The sequence below is a fragment of the Mastomys coucha genome, unplaced genomic scaffold, assembly GCF_008632895.1.
Source record: "Mastomys coucha isolate ucsf_1 unplaced genomic scaffold, UCSF_Mcou_1 pScaffold5, whole genome shotgun sequence".
In the NCBI taxonomy this organism is placed as follows: Eukaryota; Metazoa; Chordata; class Mammalia; order Rodentia; family Muridae; genus Mastomys; species Mastomys coucha.
In genome coordinates, this window is record NW_022196911.1 from 102,626,613 (window position 1) to 102,638,087 (window position 11,475).

General features: G+C 41.5%; 1 protein-coding gene across 2 annotated transcripts in view; it reads right to left on the minus strand.

Moving 5' to 3' along the window:
* The window catches only part of Ern1 (endoplasmic reticulum to nucleus signaling 1), a 95,041-nt gene that overhangs the window by 60,333 nt on the left and 23,233 nt on the right, over positions 1–11,475 (minus strand). For both annotated transcript variants that reach the window (XM_031350822.1, XM_031350823.1), the window contains exon 2: positions 3,276–3,396. In XM_031350822.1, the coding sequence (XP_031206682.1) occupies positions 3,276–3,396 (121 nt within the window). The remainder of the gene's footprint in view (positions 1–3,275; positions 3,397–11,475) is intronic.

Sequence of the window (11,475 nt, forward strand, 5' to 3'; positions counted from 1 at the left end):
GGGGGGGGGAAGAGATTTATTTGGTTCACAGGGTTGATTTTGTTTTGTTTTACTTTATGTGCTCTGGGCATGCCTAGTGCTGTGAAATCCAGAAAAGAATTGCTGGATACCTTGGAACTAAAATTACAGACTTGTAATTGTGAGCTACCATACAAGTGCTGGGAATCAAACCCAGGTCTTCTGGAAGAGCTGCCAAGGCTCTTAACCACTGAGTCATCTCTCCAGCCCCAAGCTAAAGCAGGACAGGAGCAGCTTAGTGCACGTGAGTGGAAACGGTGCTGGCCAATGAGACAGTAAGTTCCAGCTATAACTCTCAGGGCTCATCCCCAGGGGCTTACTTCCAACAGCCAGGCCTTACTCTTTTAAGTTTCCACAACCTCCCAAAAGAGTACTACCAGCTGTGGACATGAGCCTGCGGGAGATAACCTCAAACTCAAACAATAACACGACAACATATGCCTCATTACAAGAGGCTCTTGTCTCCCTGAGGTCTTGCTCAAAAGACATGTTCTCTGTGGGGCCTAATAAAAAGTGTGGTCCCTCAACCCTGCCCCCACCCAGTGTTCTGACCCTCTTTCCTGCTCTGGTTTCTCCACAGCTCTCTTCAGCACAGATTTCTTTCCTGTCTGTGTCCCTACTAGAACCAAAACTCCGAGCTCAGGCAAGGGAGGTCTTTTTTCTCCTGTTTTTTTTCCTTTGATATATCTTAAGGGTCTGTAATAGTTCTTATGAACTATTATATGAAGTCTATAATTCATAATATAGTTGTATATTAATAGTTTTAGATATGCCAATTTTGAAATATTTAGTTATAACCGTAAGAGTAAAATTATATTTCTAACTCACAGTATCAGTGCATTACTATCATTATACAGAAATATAAATTGAAGCTACTGCTATCCAGGATTCAATTTAATTTTAAAATGTAGTTCTGCTGGGTTTGGTGATATACATCTATAATCTTGTCACCTGGAAAGTGGAGAGAGAAAATCAAGAGTTCTAGGTCATCCTTAGCTACACATGGAGCTTGAGACCAGTCTAGGCTACAGAAGCCCTGTCTCAAACAAAAACAATAACAAAACCAAAACCACCCCTCAAGTTCATTCTTAGCAATGAGATTTACAACATGGTGGATATCTCTTTAAGTGATTAGATTGTTAAGTATCACTAACCCATTTTTAAATGCCATAACAGTTCTTGTCTGTCAGGCAGTGGTGTCAGACACCTTTAATCTCAGCACTCAGGAGGCAGAGGCAGGTGGATGTCTGAGTTTGAGGTCAGCCTGGACTACAGAAGGAGTTCCAGTACAGTCAAAGCCACAGAGAAATCCTATCCTGAAAAGCCAAAACCAAAACAAACAAACAAACAAAAAAGAGAAAAGAATAATACAACAAATTGCTGTCTGAGCTCCTTATTTAGCGCTAGGCCTCCCTACTGGATCTACCTGTGGCCTCTCCTACTCTGTTCTCAGCTGTCTTCCCACACAGCTACTTACTGCTGGATTAATCCAAAAGGGGAACACTTGATGTGTCACTCACTGTTCAAACATGCTAATAGCTCCCAATTTCCTGTTTAATCAATCAGGCCCAACATACCCTGTGGCTCTCCACTCTCTACCTCCAGTGTATCCCATGCACCAGTGCTTTCTCCAACCCTCTCTGTCTCAGGCCTCCATTCCAATGACCCCCTACCCCCGACCTCCACCCCAGCCATAGCCTACCTCTGAAATCATCACTTACCAGTATCCTGTGCCCAGATGGGTAGAGGCTCACAGCACATTGCCAGAACCTTCCTTAAGCTGTTACAGAACCTTGTTTTACACTGAAACTCTGTCTTTGATCCCTATCAAACTATAGGTGCCTTAAGGATAAGGCCCCCCCTTTTTTTTATGTCCCATACAGTATCTATTCCAAAAAAAGTTCTATTAATACACATTAAATTAAATGAAAAACTGATTTCAACTCTAAGCCACAGGGAAGGTTAGACTGATTGGTGTATTTGAGTAAGTAACAGACAAGACAAGCCTCAATTGTGCAGGACACAACCAAGTCTACTTGTAAAATAAAGACCTGTGTGCAGGGATCAGAGGAAGATCAGAGTGGCCTGAGTGGCAAAGGTGTCTTACCTTGAAACACTAAATGGAAGGACAGGCCTCCAAAATTCAATGGCCAAAATATTTCTCCCAGTCCTTTGTGACTTGCTGGTTCTCAGTTTTGAAATTTAAAAAATTCTACTTTCATTATAAAACACTTAAAGGTTAAACATTTAACCATGAGGGAGAGACCATACACGTGTCCTCAGAGCCTACCACACAAAGAAGGCACTGCGAGTGCTCTTCTGGCCCCTCACTTCTCATAGTGCTGGCTCTGTGGGTGCCTTAAAGGTCTTGCTACTCCATGCAGGTTCCAAACAAGTCGAGCAGGCTGCCCAAGGAACTTGAGCTGGCCTTTGCTATGGATAGGAAGCAGGTTTACTGAAGTACTGACTGAATGACATGTGACCTTCTGACATATGACAATATTTTTCCACCTGGAAGACTGCTTAACAAAGGGAAATTAATGCTGTGCTCATGAAAATAATAAACCATGGAGACATGATGAAAGAGAACACACCAGTAAGGTCTGAATTAAGACCAAGCAAGAATTACTAATAGACAGAATAACAGAGAAGACACTGAAATCACTGACTTTGTGATGTGCACAGCTTTGTATGGGATGATCACTTTGGAAATTAAGTACAATGAATTTCCCAGCTGCAGAGCTCCCCACCACCAGAAGGGAATGATACACTTAAGAGTTAAGTGGGAAACAAGCCTCATTTCAATAACTCAGTTAACATGGTTAGGTTGAGTGAATGTCAAATCTTACAGGCCCTGGTTATTTCAGGCTCTGTAAAAAGCAAGTGAGTCATTTGAATGGTTGAGAAGATATCTTCTTGTAATTATGATTACAAGACTCAAATCATTAGAACTTAACAAATCTTATGCAGCCAGAGCTATTAATAGAAAAGCCTAGAGCTATTCAAACTCAAGACAGAAGCAATGAAGCATAAGAGATAAGATAGTTTCTTCAACTGCTGCATTCAGTGGAGTCGTAACAGTTCAAGCTTTAAACTCACCCTCTTTTGAGTACAAGTCCTTTTCCTCTCTTTGCCTCATTCTCCATTCTTATTTTATTAAACAACATAGAACCACTTTCCACTGAAATATGCTTACATATTCCAGTGGAATATGTTATGGAATTTGTTCTGTGTCACTCAAGAACAATCAGAATTACCTTCTTTTAAAGTCCACTTGATGGAGCCGGTCCTCTTGCTGACAGCGTGCAAACTTCCATCCAGGGTTGAAACAAACAACAAGGTTTCAGGCAGTGTTACTGTGCTGGCTCTTCCAAAACTCTGCAATGAGATAGAGTACCTTTGTGTCAATCCACTCCTTCATCCTGGACATGTATAATCACAAATTCCTGCCCTCAAAATCATCCTTCACATTACCATCCATTTTCCAGACGAAGAGACTGAGGTTGAAGGGCCTATGTTCTCATCCAAGAGCACATCTCCAGACAAGAGCTGAGTCAACTTTATTCTAAGAGTTGGTCCTTCCCACAGACCAATGGATTTATACTCTAAAATGACGTCTATACTCTTGAAACAGCCACAGGCAGCTGCCCCCGAGATGGAGGCGTCATGATGGTCAGCTCTCAGGCTTCCTTTTCTTGGGTCTCTTTTACTCTGTAAAACCTTGCCATGTTATCCTTGCCATGTTATAAGGATCCATAATAAAAAAAGAATAACAACTACCCATATGCCAGGAGATTTTTTTTAAAACAAAAAATTAGAGGGACACATTTAAAGTAAAATAGGAAATCAGCCTTTATTATATAAAATAGTATATAAGCTAAAATATCAAGATTCTTGGGCTAGGGACATGGCTCAGTAGTTGAGAGCATTCTCTTCTTCCAGAGGACCCCCTAGCTCAACTCCCAGCAGCTATGTTAGGCATTCATAACAGCTTCTAATCCAGTCCCAGAGACTCTAATGTCCTCTCTTCTAGAATCCACGGGCTCCCACACTTTGTGGCATATTTGCACATACATCTATGTCAATAAATTTTTTTTAAAAAAATTGAAGAATAATACACTTCAAAAAATGTCAAGATTCCAATGTAAATTGAAGCTACTGTTATTGAGGAAATTGATAGAAAGACTATCTCCAAACTTTTCTTCACAATCAAAATATACTTTAAAGTCTATCTCTTTCAATAATTTATGAAACATTATTCAACAAATTATGAAAATGGAGGGCCAAGTGTGGTAGTTTGTGCCTATGGTCCCAGAGTAGAATACAAGAGGATTATGATCCACTTGGGTTACAAAGTGTCTCAAATAAGACAATAGTAAGATTTTAAAAATTATTTTATTTATAGATTTTTAAAAAATTTTATGTGTAGGAGCGTTTTGCCTAAATGTATATAAGTGTACTACTACATGGAGGTCTGGTGTCTGCAGAGATCAGCAGAAGACATCAAACCTTGGAACTGGAGTTACAGACACGGTGAATTTGAGTGCTGGGATCCCAACTTGAGTCTTCTGCAAAAGCAGACGGTACTCTTAACCACTGAGCCGTTTCTCCAGTCCCCAAGATAAAAATGCTAAAATTGAATATTTTAAGGCTGGGAACATAGCTCAGTGGTGTAGCAGTTGTGTAAAGCCCTGAGTTCAATTCCTAGGTAGTAAAAAATGAGATTAAAAAAAAAAATAACTCAGCAGTTAAGACAGCCTACCGCTCTTGCAAAGAGTCTGTGTTCGGTCTCAGTGCGCACGCTGGACAGCTCACAATCATCTGTAACTCCAGCTCCAGGAGGAGCTACAATCTCTGCACTCCACAGGCACCTGCATTCACATGCACAGACCCATACACATAATTTCACAACTAAAGACTGTGAAAATCATCCTTATCATCCACTGCTAGTAACAGAGAGAAACGTTAGTATAAGCTTTCCTAAAAAGAGTTTATTTAGAGGCTAGAGAGATGCCTCATTGGTTAGGAGCACTGACTGCTCGCTCTTAAAGAGGACTGGGGTTCAACTCCCAACATCCACATGGCAGGTCACAACTGTCTGTAACTCCAAGATCTGACACTCTCACACAGACATACATGCAGGCAAAACACCAATGCAGATATACATAAATAAATATTTAAAGTGAAGTGACTTCTTCATACTTGTGTGTCATTGCACTTTACTCATATTCACTCGCTCACATCACTTTTGCCTTGTTCCAACACAACATGTGCGCATGTGTGCACGAGCGTGTACACACACACACACACATATACACAGTTGCTCCTTTCCTTCCTCAAATGGCCCTATAAGAAAGCATAAGTTCCTGAGATTTTAGGTACAATTTCTTTTTTCTCTTTGTTTTTAAAGATTTATTTATTGTTATATGTTATAGTGAGTACACTATAGCTGCCTTCAGACACACCAGAAGAGAGTGTCGATCTCAATACAGATGGTTGTGAGCCACCATGTGATTGCTGGGATTTGAACTCAGGACCTTCGGAAGAACAGTCAGTGCTCTTAACTGCTGAGCCATATCTCCAGCCCTCTTTTTTTTTTTTAAAGATTTACTTATTTATTAACTTATTTATTTATTATTTTATGTATATGAGTGCACTATAGCTGTACAGACGGTTGTGAGCCTTCATGTGGTTGTTGGGAATTGAATTTAGGACCTCTGTTCGCTCTGGTCAGCCCCACTTGCTCAGTCCCTGTTCAATCCAGCCCAAAGATTTTATTTATTATTATAAGTACACTGTAGCTGTCTTCAGATGCACCAGAAGAAGGCGTCAGATCTCATTACGGATGGTTGTGGGCCACCATATGGTTGCTGGGATTTGAACTCAGGACTTTTGGAAGAATAGTCAGTGCTCTTAACTGCTGAGCAGTCTCTCCAGCCCAAAGATTTGTGTACTTATTATATGTAAGTACACTATAGCTATCTTCAGACACACCAGAAGAGGGTGTGAGATCTCATTACGGATGGTTGTGGGCCACCATGTGGTTGCTGGGATTTGAACTCAGGACCTTCAGAAGAGCAGTCGGTGTTCTTTACCACTGAGCCATCTCTCCAGCCCTATGTGTACTTTTTAATGGACTCAATTTTCTAATATCTAAAAAGCTGAAACACAAAAAAATAAAAAGATAAAACAAACTGAAACATCTCTCAACAACAAACGATACATGTGTCATTAACACAGACCTTAAGAGAAATATATCATACAGAAAAATGCTCATATACATTAGCCAGTAAAAAAAATACAGAACCCAAACCTTGGTGTGCACTGTGGAGTCTGCGTGTCCTCTGGCTTTGCTAGGATCTCTACCCTCACCACAGCGTTGCCATAGGAGCTGTCACAAGTACTCACATATATAACAGTTGATAGTTTCCTAGACGAAGTTGCCCCGTTGAGATGGGCAACTAGTCAACGGTGCCACATTTTTGTAATTGGCTTTTCTTTTTCACTAGGCTATCCTACAATTTATCTAGTTCTAGTGTGTGTGTTTGGGGTGGAAGAGTCTTGAATTTAAGCAGGTCAACAGTGCTCGCTTAAACTGTAGCATCTGAATTTTGGTATAAGCCCTCTTTTTAGAATATGAGTTTAACTGTCTTTTCATGTTAAAAACAAAAGGATTGGGCAGTTACTTGTGAATGGGAGCCTGGCACCAGTATGGTCACTCTCTTAAAAACCTTAAAGGAGAGCCTGATGGCTCTCTTTAGGGCAGCCTGAGGTGGCAGGACAGGCACTCCAGGCCCTGAATTCCTTTTTCATGGGTAGGTCTACAAGTGGCACCCAGTGGGGGTGATGTTGGGGGCAGCTGCCAGAAGTGCTGGCCTGGAGGGCTAGAGGTAGCCCCGCCTTCTTTCTGGAAGGGGAGAAAAAGCCCAGTGGATCTGTTATTTGTGCAGGGCCTCAAGTTTTAATTCTACCTGAGGAACCCGGAAATGAGACTAAGAGAGAAAGCACAGAAGCCTCAAGGGTGGTACGTGTCCTATGTGCCCATCCAAAGGTCGCTGTTGGGAATGGTTGAAGCCATTTTAGCTACCTGCCTTCCCCTGACGTGGGAAAACTGCATGGCACAGAGCACACAGCCATCACAGGAAACCACTTTGTAAACCAGTCTTGGAACCCACACAGGAACCCAGTCCAGCTGGCTGAAATGGAGAACAATAAACTTGGTAGGGTTTTGTAGCTTTTAACCATATGGAAAACACTGGATGAGAGAAAGAGAAACTGTTCAAAGCCGGGGAGAGAATTCTTGCCCTCCATCGTTCCCTAGACCTCAGCAAGAATGGCTTTCCTTAAGCTCAAAGATATTTCTGCCCTTAAAACAAAGTCCTCTTTGTGTAAATTTGCTGCAATTAGGTTTCTGTTACCAAATAGTGCATGCCCTCCCCCGCCTATTTCTATTTTAAAAAGTTGAGTGGTGGGAGATGTCTAACTGGTAGGAACGCATGCTGTTCTCACAGAGAGTTGAGTGGTGGGAGATGTCTAACTGGTAGGAACGCATGCTGTTCTCACAGAGAGTTGAGTGGTGGGAGATGCCTAACTGATAGGAACGCATGCTGTTCTCACAGAGGACTGAGGTTCTGTCCCTAGAACCCACTTGGCAGCTTACAACCTTCTGTAACTCCATTCCCAAGGGATTTAGTGTTCTCTTCTGGCCTCTGTGGGCAACCAAGTACCCATGCAGTCTATACACATACATTCAGGCAAAACCCTCATCCACATAAACAAAAATAAATAAAAACAGAGTGCAGGGGAGATGGCTCAGGAAGCTAGGGTTTTGGCCACCAAGCCTGATGACCTGAGTTCAGTTCCCAGTATTCTGCTCGTGTGAGCTGTCCTTTGACTTCCACATATGGTACATAAGAAAAAAAAAACAAAAGCAAAACTTAATTTAAACATACACACACACACAAAGCAGGGCAGTGGTGGCCAATGCTTTTAATCCTAGCACCGGGGGGGGGGGGGGGGGGGGGGGGGGGGTGTAGAGGAAGGCGGATCTCAGAGTTTGAAGCCAGCCTGAGTTCCAGGACAGCCAGAGCTAAAACAAAGAAACCATGTCTTGAAAAATCAAAAGACAACAAACAAAAACAAAACAAACAGAAAAAACCTACAGAGAAAAAATATTACAATATTATAGCACTATTATTTTTTCCTTTATTTTCTGAATTTTTAATAATATGATCATGTAATTTGCAACAAGTCTTTCATAAACTAGAAAGAAAAATAGAAGTTTGCAGGTGAGAAAGAAGCTTACATTTAGCAACACTAAAACAAACACCTGAGTTCAGGGAGTGCACTTTCAATTTCAGGGTATCAGGCAACTCTACCACCTTTGATTATTAGTAGTCACCAAAAGCAACAAGGCTTAGTGAGGCAAAAGTCTCCCAATCAGATTATGAGCATCTGAGAACAAGATACTATTTATTACTGAAGCACATTGCAGCACAGAAGATGCCCCAGATATTTCATCACAGTAGTAGAACTTAAAACACTCCACAGGGCTGAAGAGGCAGCTCAGCACTTAAGAGCATCCCTTCCAGAGGTCCTGAGTTCAATTCCCAGCAACCACATGGTAGCTCACAACAATCTATACCAGATTCTGGTGCCCTCTCCTGACATGCATGAACAGAGCACTCATGTATATAAAAATAAATAAATTTTAAAAACAAAAGCACCTGAACATCAATGCTCCTTTACTACTAGTGTGGAGACAAAAGCCACCCACCTAGTTTGAATATCTTGGAAACACAGGAAAAGCAATCGTCTGTGGTTGACTGGTGAACCGAAATAAACCCCCTCACCACACAACTAGCATAATCTTCTAAAAAAAAAAAAACTCAAAAAACTCAAGGTCTGGAGAAAAGAAGGATTAGTAAGTGAGCCCAGCCCAGTTACATGTCCACAGGAGCCTCACAACCCCTGCCTGCCAAGTCTGGCAAGTTTTCTTCTTAACTGACTCAATATGGGTGCCCCTGGGAGCCACTATAATTAATTCTAGTTCATTTGTTCTCTCTGTCTCTGTCTCTGTCTCTCTCCTTCCCCCTATCCCCCCACCCCCCAGATAGGGTCTCTCTGTAGCCTATCATATTCTCATAAGGTAAGTATGTATTACAAATTTCCTGATGTTTCAAAACCTCAAGCATAATTCATCCCTCTCTTTGAGATAGAGTTTTACATAGTTCAGACTGGCTTTGGACTATCTATATAGCCAATAATCCTGCTTCTTCCACCTCTGTTTATGTGGTGCTAGAATCAAACTTAGGGCTTCACATGTACTAGGAAAACACTATTAACTGAGCTACTGTCCTAGACCTTCAGCAATTTTCTTAAACACGAAAATATCTGTCTCTAAATATAGTTGCTATAACTAACATGAATTAAGTATACTCCTGATGTCTTTTATGATATTGATCACAGCCAAGAACTATTTGTACCCAAGCACTGAAAAACACGGCTTCATGATAATGAACCTGCCCATTACCTCTGCCTAGCCATTTCAGTACTTTTTTTTCTGCAACAGATGAACAACAGAACAGACCCTACAGGCCGTACTATACATGCTAGTTTCCAGAGGGCGTGAAAATAGAAAAAGGTCAAACTTACATTTTCTTTATGTTCTCTGGAAACTGATGTTTAAAACTAATACATATATACTCCTAGCTTGAAGATGGCTCTAGATAGTAACCAATAAGGAAACCTGTAGTGGGTTAGAATAACAGGGACAAGTATTTTAGTCTACCATAAAACTGAACATCTACTACTTCCCAAAGACATCAGGCTCTGTCCAAACAGCCCCTCTCATAAAAGGTGACCACAAATCACTTCGGAAATTCCCAGCCTTTGAAGTAATCTATGCTTGATGCAAATTACTGTCCCACTTATAAAACTGCAGCATAAAGAGGACTGTAATTGCTGTTCCATTTATAAAACTCCACAGACACACACACACATTCATATTCTCATTCTATCTTAATCTCTGTCTCTGTCTCTGTCTCTCTCTGTCTCTCTCTCTCTCTCTCTCTCTCTCTCTCTCTCTCTCTCTCTCTCTCTCTCTCTCTCTCTCTCTCTCTCTCTCTCTCTCTCTCTCTCTCTCTCCTCTCTCCTCTCTCTCTCTCTCTCTCTCTCTGTCTCCTGGAACCTACAACCAGCCATGAATAATCAAGCTGCCTTCTGCAGTACAAGGACTCCTTATCAGGGCTGAACTCTACTAGTCAGCTTGTTCCAGAGGTGAAGAACAAGCAAAGGACTTAAAAAGAGCTCATCTGGGGGCCTAGAGAGATGTTCAGCAGTTAAGAGCACTGGCTGCTCTTCCAGAAAACATAGGTCCAATTCACAGCACCCACATGGTGGCTAACAAACATCTGTAACTTCAGTTCTGACTCCCTCTTCTGACTTCTCAGAGCACCAGGCACACAAGTGGGACATAGATATACATACAGGCAAAGCACCCATCCACATAAAATAATTTCCTTTTAAAAACAATTTCTTTTGGTGGGGTTAAGAGACAGCCTGGTTGGTAGAGTGGTTGTCTAGCATACACGAAGCCCTGTGTTAGATCCATAGTACCACACAAACCAGACAGTGATGAGTGGCTATTATCCCAACCACCTGGGAAGTAGAGGCCAAAGTTATCCTTGGTTACTGAGGAAGTTTGAGGCCAACCAAGGAACATAAGACTCTAGCCTCTAAACAAACTAGAAAAAACAGAGCCCATTCACTAATGTATGCACAGTACAGGATTACAGGAAAGACATGAAATAAGTAGGCCAGTGAGACATATCACGTTCCCAAAGTGCTTTGTTTTACTATCCAGATTGGACATATAAACTCTTGATAGCGATTAGATCTGCATGTCTCTAAATGAAGAATAATTAATTTTAAGTGAATGAAAATGAACTAAAGAATGAGAGTTTGTAATTATTAGCTCTAACAGTAGTGCTCAGAAGTAGGAAGGGTATTTTCCAAAGGGCAGGCAAGACAAGACCTGGCATGTTTATACAGCTCAGATGGACTGCATACAGTGGATGACAAAGCAGAGGTCAATAACAAGGAGGCTGGATTATTCTTTCTTTCTTAGATGAAGTCTTGCTATATTAGCACAAATGGCCTTAAAAAAAATGTTTTTAGGAGCTAGAGAGATGGTTCAGCAGTTAGGAGTACTGCCAGCTCTTCCAGAGAACCTGAGTTCAATTTCCAGCACCACATAGCAGCTTACCACTGTCTGTAATGCCTGTTCCAAGGGGAACAGGAAATTTGGAAATTCCCACACTTTGAAGTAATCTATGCTTGATGTAAACTGCACTGTCCACTTATTAAGACTGCAGCATAACCGGGCAGTGGTGGTACATGCCTTTAATCCCAGCACTTGGGAGGGAGAGGTAGGCAGATTTCTGAGTTCAAAGGCCA